The sequence below is a fragment of the Syngnathus acus genome, chromosome 13 (genome assembly GCF_901709675.1).
Source record: "Syngnathus acus chromosome 13, fSynAcu1.2, whole genome shotgun sequence".
NCBI lineage: Eukaryota > Metazoa > Chordata > Actinopteri > Syngnathiformes > Syngnathidae > Syngnathus > Syngnathus acus.
In genome coordinates this window covers 6,733,471-6,748,176 of record NC_051098.1, presented here as the reverse complement: position 1 = coordinate 6,748,176, position 14,706 = coordinate 6,733,471, and the positions used below count along the sequence as shown (strand labels likewise).

At 39.7% G+C, this 14,706-nt stretch overlaps 1 protein-coding gene across 4 annotated transcripts in view; it reads left to right on the top strand.

The window, feature by feature from the left end:
• The window catches only part of kcnab1a (potassium voltage-gated channel, shaker-related subfamily, beta member 1 a), a 43,883-nt gene that overhangs the window by 9,193 nt on the left and 19,984 nt on the right, over nucleotides 1–14,706 (top strand). The window contains exon 1 of one of the 4 annotated variants that reach the window (XM_037268708.1): nucleotides 10,320–10,910. The exons of the other annotated variants lie outside the window; for them this stretch is intronic. Coding sequence (XP_037124603.1) covers nucleotides 10,702–10,910 — 209 coding nt within the window. The 5' untranslated portion in view covers nucleotides 10,320–10,701. Of the gene's footprint in view, nucleotides 1–10,319; nucleotides 10,911–14,706 lie in introns of those variants that run through there. 4 annotated transcript variants of the gene reach the window in all.

Below are 14,706 nucleotides of genomic sequence, written 5' to 3'. Positions count from 1 at the left end.
TTAAAGTATAAAGCTACCTAGAATTAAGAGTTCCGTACACCATAAAACCATGAATTCTTAACCAATATGTATTGTAAAAAAATATAGCAACACTTGATTGATCAACACAATAGTGGAAGGAGAGTAGGGCTGATAAGACAGGTGCTATTGACAATTGACATAAATTTGAAATGAGACATGAAAAATAAACCATGAATACGACTTAGGAGCACAAAAGACACCAGCTTCAATCTATGCGAGGAACCCTATCAACTGTTTCTGTTCTTAATTCTCCCAACATATTTGAACAACTATCAATGAAGGGAAAAATAACTTGACCTTGACATAATCCATTGTTGTGTTGGTGCAAAAGAAATGAGAATCTGAAACCGCAAAGCCCTCCATCGCTGCGCTTGCAAGCTGTATTCCTTTTGGCTCGACCTGGCTTTAGGAGCTCATATGGCCGTGCGCCGTTAGCTCGTAGCCCTGGGATCGTGGCATATGTGCGTTCAGGAGTGTGTATGTGTTGGAAAGCTTATGTTCAATTCCTTGTACTAATGTATGTACGGCATATCACAAAGCAGCTGCATTCCCCAAAGGCTTGTTTGTAATTCACAGGAACTTTGCGGAACCAGAGTGGATGTTGTTCTATTCATGTTCATATAGAGAGAGAGAGAGAGAGAGAGAGAGAGAGAGAGAGAGAGAGAGAGAGAGAGAGAGAGAGAGAGAGAGAGATTCCCGAATTCCTCCAAAAGTTCATAAAACTTGCAGTATGAAGTTCAACAAGCGGTCCCAACAGTACATAAAGAAAACGAGAAGATCAGAAGATCCGATTGGTGTTGCAACTCTTTTGTTAGAGGTTCCACCATAGTTCTCTTTTAATTTTATACATATGTGTCAATTATTTCTGTACAATTGCAAGGTGATAATTTTACGCAATCAAGTGCCACTCAGTATTCTGGGTTACTTTGTGTCGCTGTTATAAGAGTAACCGAAAAGGGATGTAAATTAATTAAACAGCTGCATAAAGATAGTACATCCGCTTTTAACCAAAATGCTAATAGATGCTCAAATTAATGCCTGCAGCTTAACATTTAATCATGCCAAATTAAAGTGGACACCAATTCAATCAAGTTGCTGACATGGCTTGATCACGCGCACGATATTATTCGAAATGGGAGCCTCATGTTAGTAAGGGCCGTGACATTGAGGGGATATTTAGACCTCTGGGGTGCACTAGGTGACATTAGAAAGCATATGTCATGTGTACACGGATGTGTGTGTGTGTGTGTGTGCCTGTGTGCCTGTGTGCCTGTGTGCGTGTGTGCGTGTGTGCGTGTGGTGACAATCTGGATGGTTGTCAATCCATCAGATTAAATGAACTGTGCTGACAGAGCAGAGTGAGAAGGTGACAGCATTAGTGTCATTTCAGTGGGTCTGTCTCTTTGCTACTACTTTGCTTTCTGTCTTCTGTCATTTAAGTATTTATAACTCAATTCACAAGTTGTAAATTAACAAGGAACGTTTTCCAATTGGATTAGCCTTTCCACCTAGGTGGGACAAAGTAAAGATGATGTTTTAGCATGAGTCAGACTTGCTATTGAATTGAGCAAAGAAGAGAAACACATTTTGTCATACATGACGGAAAGGTGTAACAATAATTATTTCTCATACTCTAAAGATATAAATAAATAAATAAATTTGTGTAGTGTAAACTCAGTTCCAAACATCTCATAGCTGAAGTATCTTTAGAAAAATGTGAATGTCTGGTACTTGATCCAAGAAGAGCCTTTGAAATATTTGGATCTCGAGCTTTACTTTTCCTAATCTCCTTTTGGACGAGTCCAATAGGGGCCAGTGCCAATATAACCCCTCACTCAAATTTAGAATAGGCCAAGTCAAGGCTCCAAACATTATTCAAATTCTCTTTAATTGAGACTCATTTAAGAACCTTTTGTTGTTGTATTCGCTTTGTTTCGAAGTAGGTTTATCTTTGCATTACAGTACACACCCCATTTTCAGTTTCACATGGCACGTCCCAAGAGTCTATGATCTAAAATCCATCCATCTTCCATATTGCCTGTCCTCATTTGAGTGGCGAAAAACAACAAAATAAAACACGTGCCTTCAATTAATTTACCATATGGAACGTGCCATCTCGTTTGATTGCAGTGATTTCCTACAGGGTTGTGCAATATAATGCTCAGATAACAATTTTGTCCAGGCTTGTTTCATAAGTCATTTTCTTTTAAATAATTCTGTTACTATCGTTCAAAGGCAATTTCGGATTTGCATTGGTAAATTTGATTAATTATGATTATTATGATTATTATTATTTTTCCATCGACAGAGTGGTATTAACAGTTTTGCCTTTGGGTGTACATTACATTAGTCAGTGGAACCTGTCAGGATGAACACGGTTCATCCTTGGACAGTAGTCATGTTCTAATTTGTTTACATGCAAAACTTAAAAGTTGTGCAACTTTGGAGTCGTATTTCTGATCAGTTCCCAGTTGGACAAATTCAGTGCAATTGAAATAAGCAGCATAATGAGTTATTGGTTAATATGTTTGCCTCATGAGTTTGAATGAGTCTTGCTGTCTAATGTCTCTCCTGCGACTTGAATGAGAAGAGTGCAGTATAAAAACTAAATGAATTGGTGGAATTAAGGTGTCACTAGCTCAGTCTTTCTTTCCCGGCAGGGATGTATAAAGTAATTGCTAATATGTGTTATTGAAAGGGCAGAATCTTTTAATGGTTGCCTGAGGATAACATCTTGCTGCCCTACACTGCCCTGAGCAAGGATGGCATTGTGCCGAAGTAAAACTGGCACGCACACATTCTTTAATTGAAATGCTTCAGCTGCTTCAAGGTGACACTGTATCCTGCAGATTTTGGCAAATGACACCTACAGGCTACAGCTCCCTGCCAAAAAGTGCCCATAAAATCAATATAGTAAGGGAAGATGTCTCATTTTGAGTGATAAAGCAGAACATAAGTAGTGCCATTAAGAAGGAGGGAAATGGAGAAGAATATGTGGGTGCACATGCTCACTGGGATGCTTTACACATTACATGGAAAACCTCAAGTATCTACAAAGCAGATTGACAGGGCTGCTTGTTGCGAGACTTGCCGTTAGAGGGAGCCGTGGTCTTGCGATATGCTATTGATGCCTGAGTGTGTGCTTGTGTGTGCATGAGCAGAAGAGTGTGAGATTGAACAGCAGTTTCTGTGGACACTTTCACTTCCTATGATTAATTTTAAAGGTGGATCTAAAATTAACACGGTGACAAATACAAGCTCTACTGTTACTGCACAGACATCACCTTAAACAGTATTGTATATTTCCCAGCAGTGCTTTGTCAGTGCTCGTATTGATTGCCAGTCATCTAATGTCAACTCCTGATGATGCATGGGATCGGTCTCCTGGTGTTGTGTGTTTGCTCGGAGAAGAGGAATTGTTTGAAAATGAAATTCTTAAAGGATGGCGTTGTGCTCTGCTGGAGTGTGACCTATCGTAGATTGAAGGAAGATCTTTCAAGTCACGATTCAAGAGAAAAAACAAATACCCTTCCAGAACACATTTCTGCTCCCTGAAGCTAGTGTGGCTATTTCCCTCCCAAGGAAAATTTTGGTTTTAAGTAATCGTCCCCATATTGCTCTGCCTGCTTCCTCCTTTTTTCTGCATCTTTCCCTTTTGAACTTTCCATTATATGGCCATACATTACATTGAATGGGTCATTGTGTAGCCTTACACAGATACAAAGGTAAGACTTGTATCAGCACTTTAGTTCTGTCTTTCCAGACTGCAGTAAAAAAGAGCCTGTGTGTGTGTGTGCGTGCGTGCGTGCGTGCGTGCATGCGTGTGTGTGTGTGTGCAATTGGATTGGATTGCTCTGTGTTACAGTATTATAAATTGTAAGCAAAAGCTACAATGTTTTCCCTTCTGGCCTATTTGAAGAAGAGAGCGACAAATCACCTCAATAAACTGCCTATATATACGATCCTACAGATATTGTACGGACATAATATCGCAGCATTCACACACCGTGACCGCACTTTGGTGCAGCATTGCAGTGTGGATGCAGCAATTTGGGACTGCTCACTACAGTCCTCCAAAAGCAAAGTAAAATGTAAAATGTCAGAAATCAAACTTGAAACTGCTTCCCAAGATGATCCTTGAATATATCTTCCATTTTCAAACAATGAGTCACCAACCACTTAACCTTCCAGTTTTTAGTAGGCTTCAGCTTGACCCCAATTAATTTTTAACATTTATTAATCAATGATCTGCATCAATACAAAATGGACATTATGATATAATTTTCATGATCTGTTGGCCTATAAAGGGTTTATACATTGTCGTCACATTTTCAGTTTGACCCCAGATTGTTTTAGCTGTATAAAATACACACAAAATACTAATAAAATAATAATAAACAAAAACTAAATAACTTTTAAACAACAACTTTTTACATTTAAATGTCATATTGACCCAAGTGTTTAAAAAAAGGTTAGTACATTTTAAACAGGAAGTCAAATAAAAAAATCTTTATACGCCTCAATCCGGCCAAACACATTCTGATTAATATTACATTTGTGGAATATAAATTAAGCAGGAAAATCCATCCATTTGATCCATCTCATTGATGCGGACAATGCAAGTCAGTCAGGCGAGAGATACAATCCAATGTTCCACTGAACATCCCCGTCAATGACAGAAATTCCCTTTCTGTGTTCAACCACGGCACAAATCCCCGTGCACATCCCGGTGTTTAAAATCAGATACATCCAAGTGCCTTCATCGTCATTTCTAGGTGCTGACTCCTTCCCCTCGCGCTTGATGATAATTAACAGAGCCAATGTCAAGCACCTGTAATTGATATGAGAGCTCTCCTTCACACTCACTTTATAGCCTCCCATCAACTTGGCGTGGGTTTTATTTTCTGCTCTTTCATGATTGAAGTAATTCTACTGGAGCCAAATCTCAACAGATTCAGCTTCCGGTTCATTGAAACTTCCTTGGACACTGGAATAGAAGCATTTATTTTTTTCTGCCGGTCCCCACTCCCTAAAATTACCATGCAATATATTTATACCTATTCACAAAATGTATTTTTTCTGAAAAACAAAACACAACTCACCCTACAGTTCACACTAAGTCATGTTTAACCAACACATCACAATGGATAGGGATTGGACAAGAAAATAATATTTCTATGCCAAAAGGGCGCATCCCAAAATGTCGAGTTACGGGTCTACCAGTGCACAGTCTCGCAAAATACCAAAATAAAGAAAATTCTACCGATGAGCAGTTAGATTGGGATTTGCACTAGACTTGCACTCAGAATGAAATTAGGGGCAATGGAGTTGGAAAAAAAATGTTACCTTGAGAGTTACAAAAAGCAAATGGTACCAATTCACTGAAATGGCACAAATTCTCTGAAGGGAACAAGAAATATTAAATTGCAAAACGCGGTACGGTATTGTACTGAAAGCACACATCTCTAAATTCAAATATGCGCATATCATGTACTGTAAAATCCCAGAAAAAAGTAATTGCTTAAAAACTCTATTATGTACGTAGGTTGATCAATAAGCCAATTGTTAACATAGATCAGGGGTGTCAAACTCATTTTTTTGGCGGGCCGTATTGTAGTCGTGGCTTCTTTCGGAGGGCCATTATGACTGTCAACCCAAATAAATGTATGAGCACCTCATATTATATACAGTAAAAGCTACAAAACAAACTAACAAATAACTCAAATCAGACGAGTAAAAACTGGTCAAATATAAAAAAATTTGCAATTCTAGTAATGACACACGAATTTGATGCACAATTTGTCTTCACGGGCCAGATAAAATGTTGTGGCGGGCCGTATCTGGCCCCCGGGCCTGGAGTTTGACACCTGTGACATAGATGATGATCCAGTTTTTTATTAATGAATGTGGATCAAGCATTTCAAATGTATTCATTTATTTATTATTCATTATTTTAGTACTTACCTTTTTAACTTTGCTGCTAGAGTCCATGTGTGTGTGTGAGTGTGTGTGTTGTTCAACACTGCATGACAACAAAAAAAGTTGTTCAGCAGAAAAGTCTTAAAATTTAAAAAGTGACGTAAAAACCGATTAAAGCCAAATGGGGTTTCTGCCATCTGGCAAAAATGTACTTGCCAGTGCGTGATTTTATTCGCTATGAATTTTCTGCTCTGTTGAAGAGAACTGCTACTGTATACTTGGGCACTCGCACACACACAAAGACACACTTCCATACTGTTTCCATAGCAATGCTATTAGCGAGATGATACCTTTCAGTGGTTGTTGCCACTCTTCAGCGTCGAGTGTCCATATCTGAAGAGTCTTAAACTGTAACGTGGGAGTACATCCTTATTAGGCTACATTGTCCAAATTGGATAAGAACTATTATGGCAAGCATTTAGTCATAAATGACACAAGTTGACCTTTTTTAAAAGTTGTCTTCATCTTCGTTTCTCTGCCCACGCAAGTCTAGTTTACTGCAGGAATCAATTCATTGAATGCGTTCCTAGTATTATCGTTGTCTTTAATATATTTTTACAAGCATCCCTGTACTGTGGCAGAATGTAGAGCAAAACATTGTTGCATCTGAAACAGAATTATCTTGATCACTATATAAAAGTATTTTAGTATCAATTTGGATGGATGAAATAGGTTTATGAATATAAAGTAATAATTTTATTTATTATTATTTTTTTTTTTTTAAGGGAACTTAAAAACATACATAAACATATGGCAGGTTATAGGCCTGGCCTCGTTTCCCTATTTTTTAATTATCGTGAGAAATCATTAACATGGTCAGTGTCTTCACATTAATAATTTATAATAACATATAACAGTAACATTATTAAAACTAATGTGAGCAAATTAGTTATTTCAGAAGTGTGTATCAAACTGGTAGCGCTCCTCATTAGCCCAAAAGTAACTGTGAGATTTAAATAGATTTGTGGGCCCTGATTTGCCTCAAAGCTATGTTTGAATAAACCGTCGGCTGTTTTTTAATTTATTCAGGATGTGTGACAAGACACTATTTTTATTCAAGAAATTCTCTATTTCTGTTAGGGAGCAATGTGGTTCAATTTTAAAGGTTAATGTCAATATAAAGTACAGGATGCTTTTTTTGCTGTAATTTTTCTTTCCTTAACACGAGTCATTGGTCAACCACTCAAGATTAAAAACTTCAATTCCATGCTGAGGTGTACAATTTTTTCCTAGCTTTTTTCATCTTTCTTTCCACTCGAGAGTGTCTTACAGCACCTGCACTTTATTTTTCATTGCCTTGCTCTCTCCACCTATAGTATTTATTAACTTTCTCAATTTTTTGCCTCTGTATGAAATGAACCACGATTACAGTCTATTAAACCCAATTATGCAGCTCAGTGAAGAGTCACCGTACAATTTACTCACTGTACTCTGGCTGACTAACATACTGAGTGGGTAGATGGAGCTGAAAATGGGTGAGGCTCACTACAGACACATGGGATCATAGCCTCATAGCTTCCTAAAGCCAGGACCCATCACAGGCTTGTTATAACTTTGGCATCCACGCCACACAGCGTCTTGGCTGTCACGCTTCAAATTGTCCGTGATTAAATCTCCCCCGGAGTAATGCGTGTCATCATTTACATACCTTTGAGCTAGCCAGGATGCATGCCCTACTAATAATAGATTATTGCAGAGGTGATAGTCATATACGAAGAAGGAACATTCATTCCAAGAGTCTGCTCCATATTCGTAGTTTGACATGCTGATTACATAACATAGCTGCATTAATGACACGATTATGAAAAGTGGATTTGAACTGCAGAGGCGTAATTTGTACACGAATCAAGGCGATTTCTTTTTTTTATTCTTGACTGTTGTTGAGTGACCCTCGTGAAGATAAAGCGGTTCGGAAGATGAATAAATGAACGGAGATGACATTGGGTGAGTTTAAATACTTAGAGATTGGTCATGCAAATAATGTCAGTGCCACAAATTGTCAAAGAAAACAAGTAACCCATTCATATCAACAGCTTTGATCCAGTCGTCTTCAAATGCAGCCTCTGAAGGAAGCAACCCTTGAACAATTTATGCATTGGGCAACATTTAATTCCAAATGTTTTTCACTTGAAGCATTACAGCAGTGTCCACTCTGAATGCCAAACCCCCCCTCACCCATACAGCTGCTACAACCGCTTCAGTCCATAGCTCAGTGTGAGAACAGTTCAGCCCTTTGGGCAGTTTGCGGTCACGTGACACACGGCTGATGTTGCCCTGTCTGCTTGTGTCATAAGACGAAACTGAGAAAAGGCATAATACTCACCAAACTATATGGGTGCCACCCCTTTCCACAATTTATTGCAAAATTCTAGAATTTACTTAGCACTTGGAGGATTTAAAAATCATACTATTGAAGCAATATACGAAGCTAATAGGTATGACGGGTAGGTTGAAGTGGAACAGCATATGACATTGTGAATTGTATTTACATGAACTGTTTCAGTAGCAATAATGTCGTGAATGACTCCTGCAGAAAAAAAAGAGGTTTTGAGGGTAATGAGTACAGCAGAGTGGAATAATTCTCAGTAAGTCGTGTCATTGGACAATGGCCTTCTACTGCAGTGTGTGTCGCGTGTGCTAGTTTTGCGGAGTTATAAAGCAGCCTGACCTCAATGTGTTGCTGTTTTGCTTTGTTAGCTTTGTGTTCTACACACTCCAGCACAGTGAGTCACTCCGTATCCACACACCACTCAGCACTTTTGGAGGGGGGCGGGAGAAACATAATCGAGGTGGACTAGAGAATAAAGCATGATGGGGTTTAGTGGAATGTATGTAGATGCTTGGGAATTCATACTAAATAGAAGCGATGGATTTAATCCATCTACTGTACATGTGATTTTTTTTAAGCAGTGCTTGCCGAAGTAGCTCCTCTGAGATGAAAATGACAAGACAAGGCTGAAACGAGGCAAAAACAATTATCTCCTTTCTATTTAAATCAATGCAAATATTGCGGATCCAAACAATGGGATTTTATTCATTCAGTTGTAAATCCAGAGACTGAAAGTAAAAAAGATACAACACACCATACGCCTTGCGGTATACCCCGCTCCCTCCTTTCTTTTCCATTTTTTAATTTAAAGCTTACCATTATCTGCCTTCGCTCAACATTCTCTATTGTACTCATTTCCTCATTTCTTTACTGCTTGCTTGATTCACACCCAATTGCAAAACAGCTTCAAACTAACCACATGATTGGCTGAGTCACTTGTTAAAAAAAATACTATTTAGTTTTACTGCCTGCCGCTCTTTGCCCACAAGAAAAAAAGGAATGTGGTTATTTAAAAAAAAAAAAACACTCCGCTACATCTCAGTCATTACATGATGGTACAATTAGTTGTGATTCGCCTGATTTGCCAGTTGCTTGATTGAAGTCATTTTCTCTCTTCACATTCTGAAAATCCTACATGTTCCCCATTTCAAACCTCCAACTCTTGCCAGTTCACTTTGATTCGTGGCTGCCTGTGGGAGTTCTATGTAGAGCATGTATGAGGGGATTGGGAGAGGAAATGATGTTTGCACTGGATTCTCCTGTCAAATTCTGGCTTGTGCAACGTTTCAGTGATTTTGGTTTTCAATCATTGGAGGATGCAGTCCATTTTTGCTCCACTTCAAAAGGCAGTGCCCACAGTGCTCTTTGTACTTGGAAAACATTCAAAGAGAGCAGGGACAGGCAGCAAATTAAAGTGACTACTAGGGAGAAAAAGAATAAAATTGGACAAATAGAAACAGAAATAGAATGTGAGTGATTGTTCAAAGCTGTAGGGCAGCTGAGGAAAGTGTCACGAGTGAGACAGGTGCACAGCGAGCTGAAGAGGAAAAAGAGGAGTGGGAGGCGCGCTGTAACGCAAACCTTTTGTGCGCTGTCGATGGAGCTGCTGTGGAAAAACAAGAACCAGAGGAAGCACAGCAAGTGCAACATCCGACCTAGCTGCAGGTTTTTTGGGGACAGCGGGCGGTCTGTTTGAAGATCCTGAGTCGGAAACTGGAAGAAGTGGAAGTGAGTTGGTAAAGTGCTGATGACACCGATGTAACCGTGCACCCTGGTGGGACCTCAGCGCGACTCCCCCACCCCCATCTTGTTCCCTCCTTCCACTCTGACCCTCTCCCATTCACCCTCCTCCTCTCTCACACACCATCACGCGCTCCAGAGTGAGAGCAGCATCTCTGCCTCTCTCTCTCTCTCTCTCTCTCTCTCTCTCTCTCTCTCTCTCTCTCTCTCTCTCTCTCTCTCTCTCTCTCTCTCTCTCTCTCTCTCTCTCTCTCTCCCACTCTCTTGCTTCCATCGCTCCCTCCAGCTCCTCCGATTGACATTCTGCAGCTGGAAGCGGCATTAGAGGCACCAGACTGGTGAAGAGAAAGTCCACCGAGGGGATAACTTGCAGATTGCACAGTAAGCAAATAAGAAATGCCAAGTTTTCGAGGCTGACCTTTTCGTTTCTTTTCCTTCTACAAAGAAAGGCTTATTAGGAGAGTGCTAGAAAAGAGCTTTATGTTGCTTCATCGAGCAAGCTGATGCACATGGAGACGCAGAAAACGAAGACTCCATCTGTCTCCTGCAAAACTTAAGCCTGAACATACAGACTTTTCAAAAGAAGACAGGATTGAAGAGAGTCTGATCTCCCCCACCGCTGAGCCCCAGTCATGCAGGTGTCCATCGCCTGCACGGACCACAACCTGAAGCGGGGCAATGGCGACCACAGCAAGCAGAGCGCCACCAGCCCCAGTGTGGTCAACCAAGCCAGGGCCAAGTTCCGCACGGTGGCCATCATCGCTCGCAGCTTTGGCTCCTTCACTCCACGGCACATTTCACTCAAGGAGTCCACCGGGAAACACACGGGCATGAAGTACAGGTGTGTCTTTACCCACCTGCAAATATTTTATGTTCCATTATTGTTTGATGTTTCCGAATGATGAAATAATTTTTATCCTGCAAAAGACAAATTTATCCTTATCATTCCATAACTAACTAAAGGAAAGCAAAGCAGTATGGGCTCACTATTTGGCCAGGTCACTAGCTGTTATTATCACTATATAACATTTTTGTTGACAAAAAGGAAATGTTAGGAACTTTGAGTTTGGTATTTGACAGATATTTCCAAATGCAACATTGGTTTCAACCACAATGTGAGGAGACTTCAGTGAGGAAGCTTCTCATGTCAAACATGACAAGACTTGTGAATACAAGTTGCCCAGATTGATACCTGATGGTTCTCATTAGCAAGCAACTTTTTTTTCTCTTTCCTTCCGCCTCTCACCTCATTTTTTGTCTTTCCTCGCCAACACGCTAATGTTCCACCTGCTTTCAAGCACCATGAATGGAAAAGAGCTCATATGCCTCTACTTCTCTCCCACGCGAGAAAAACACACCCTCATGCCTTTTTACTGTGCTTGGATGACACAGATCTGCAGCGTGGGCAGAACGTCTGAATCCGATTTGACCTCTGCCAACTTGCCAACTTGTGTGTTTGACTTTCTCGGTCTCCAGCTGAGAATCCTGTGTAGAATGCCGCTTGCATATTCTTATGCTCTTTACAGTGTATTTGTGTGGGGGTGTGACAGATTGCAGATGGAAAGTGATGCTATTAAGGGATTTTATGATTGATGGTGGCGATCAATGCAAGTCTTTACTAAGACAGGGAAGGTACAGCGAAAATATTGAGATTTGCAGCACATGCCATTGTCCGTCCATTAGTTTTGTTTTCATCTCTGTCTCTCTCTGGTGTACTGATGAGAATCATGCAAAATTCAAGTTCAGTAAGTGATAGCTTTGGAATGCGGGTCATTTTAAGAACACTGTCCGTTTCTTTTAGAACCCTACTCAAGTTACTCAATGTATTGAGAATATGTAAAGCAAGTTAGCTGTGGTGCAGCTGGATCAGTAATGAGAGCTTTGAGACCATTCTATGGGTTTGGTCAAACGTTCTTGAATTGAAAAAAAAATGCAGGAAGCAAGACAAGACATTTTATTCTTTCATGGTGGATCAGACATTGAAAGACATTTATATGGCTACAAATAATTAATCGATCGTCACAGATAATCCGAAACTACTGCATTGAGTGGCTCACGTCTCTCAACATGGATGTGGGTGACAGATGGGTGCATGAGGCTTTTTGGCAGGAAGTGACTAGGTTGTATCGAACGGTCAGCTTTGTCTAGAAATATGATTGACACGTATTCTTATACCCGCCAATGTTGAAGATGTTTCAGATCACACTCAGATTTGTTTTCTTAAATATGAAATCAGATGATTCTCCAACGAGATGCATAAATGTGGATGTGTCTTTGTAGTAGACAATAACTACGCACTGTACTTCTAATTTGGTTTAGCATATCATTGCAACACAAGCTAAGGTAAATAAATAAATGCTGTCTACGATTTTAAAACCTAAAAGGAATTCATGACCTCACGCTGAGATCTTTCTCTTAAGGGCCTTTCTATTTACAAAATCTTTAATTGTTCAGACTTTGTATTTACTGGTCTCGCTACAGGTCAATCTAAGTGGTGGTTAGGTCACTTACTCACACTGCTGGTTTTTTTCCCTTTCCTTTTCCTTGCCAAGGGTATCTCAGGGGTTCGCAAAACAAATTGTTTTATTTCTTTTCCAAAGCGCCAAAATTCTACAAAAAATGCAGATCAAAGTTCTGTGTACTAAGGAGGATCAGGTGGAAATATGGAAAAACAAAATCCCAGAAAAATCATAAAATACCCAACAGTCAATAATCTGTCTCGTTACCTGGGGTTCCAAGCATATCATTCACTCGCTCGCTTAGCTACATTTCAGTCATTACATGATTACCCTCCATTGGCATCGTGGTAACTTTGCCATAAGCATGTTAAATTATGAGGAAGACTGTACATTGCTTTACATTAATCAGTGTGTATTCTTTCATTTTGCTGCTTTATAGAAAGCTGTCTGTCAGTTATCCTTATTGAATTTTCTACAATTTGAACCGTAACTCATTTGCAAGGGAGACTTCAGGAGGAGTATGTTGGATAACATCAGTTTGGTTCTTTGATTTTGTGCGACTTACCTGTGGGCCATGTAAGCGGTGTTGTCTGAACACCCCCTTTGCTCTTTTAATGCTATTTCAAGGATTTCTGTTCAATAATAAATCACCTTCAGAGCCGTTTTCCCCTTTCTTCTACAACCAAAAGCCTGTTCAAAGGGGCAGTCATATGACAAGGCCTCGCTTGGAATAAGTGCGCCTTTCCTCCCAGTCCAGTGAGTAAACAGCGTAGCGGCAAGATGCTATTTAACAAGGTGCACTATAACTTTATGGGAGTGATTATTACACAATCCGTCTGACGGCAATCAGACAGTGCCTGGAGGAGGTGTATCCTGGTAAACACATATTGTGACTGCTGCAGATGGCTTTAATTCCATGGTGGCAATGAAAACACTTAAGATGGGAATCACAGAGTAACAATACAATGTTATTAATGTTAGGCCAATACCAATGGTTGAATAAACGCAGCCAGTGTGAATCCCAGTATAGAACTGGACTCATCTCAGTTCGTGTCACAACAACCAGCACTTTCTAATGTTCGCAGTTCTTCGGAAAAGAGGGAATGAAAGCAAAAAAATAAACAATTTAAACAAAATAAAATTCATATTCGCTTTAACTTTAACACAATCAATTTCAGCACATCAAAGAATAAATTAAACTATAAAACAAACAACTAAAAGTACGTTTTTATACAGTCAAATGGGTAGTCACATAATTTTCTCCCATCATTTGTACATGTTCTACTCAGGATCTTCACATCCTGTCCATTTTGCAGCGAAGCCTTAATGACACTTCCTCTGCTAAGATATTTGCACTGCATAGTAATGCGAAAGGACACATTAGTGATGCATGTAAATGAGTTAGTGCAGCGATGAAAAAGTTGATGGAACCTCATGGACCTTTTCGGCCATATTCTAATAAAATATGGGTGGCACAATTCATAAAACCACACAACTAACCAAAGCGCTCTTGTTGCCAAGAAATCCTATCCTTTACTTTTTTTGTTCTATCATTCACATCGATGGATAAATATTTGCAGTAGTATTTCTGGTTGTATTCTTTGTCCTTGTGAGTAACTAGACCTTAATGTCAGACATGAGGTCAAAAGAGATGGATGCAATGTGATATGAAGCATCAAATGAGTCATAAATTGCATGCTTCTTTGAAAACTCTGCGTGAAGACATCAGAAAGCTAAAATAAAGAGAATCAAAACGAAGAAGCCTTTGAAAAGATGTTGATGATGTGTTTGTGTTTTGGTTTCCAGGCTACATTACAGATAAAGGGACTGGGTGTGTATGCATATGAAGGCCATGTAATTGACTTTCTGTCTCCATGGAGATGCAAATGACAGATAAAACTGTGAGCGGGAGGCTTTCTGTTATGTGGGTTTTTCTCACGTGTGTTTGCGTGTCTTAGCAGCGGTTTTACGGTGGTGTTTGTAGATGTGAGGTTAAGTCTGTACAAATGTGGTGTGAAAAAACAAAACAAAACGAGCTGGTAGGAATTTGTTATTTTGTTCTCAGCCGAGTGAGGGGATTGTGTCATCTTTTAGAAGCTGCTTTTGTGTGAAACACCCACACGCATCCACACACACAAACACATGCACGGGCAAATGGCACAACTTAAATTAAAAGGA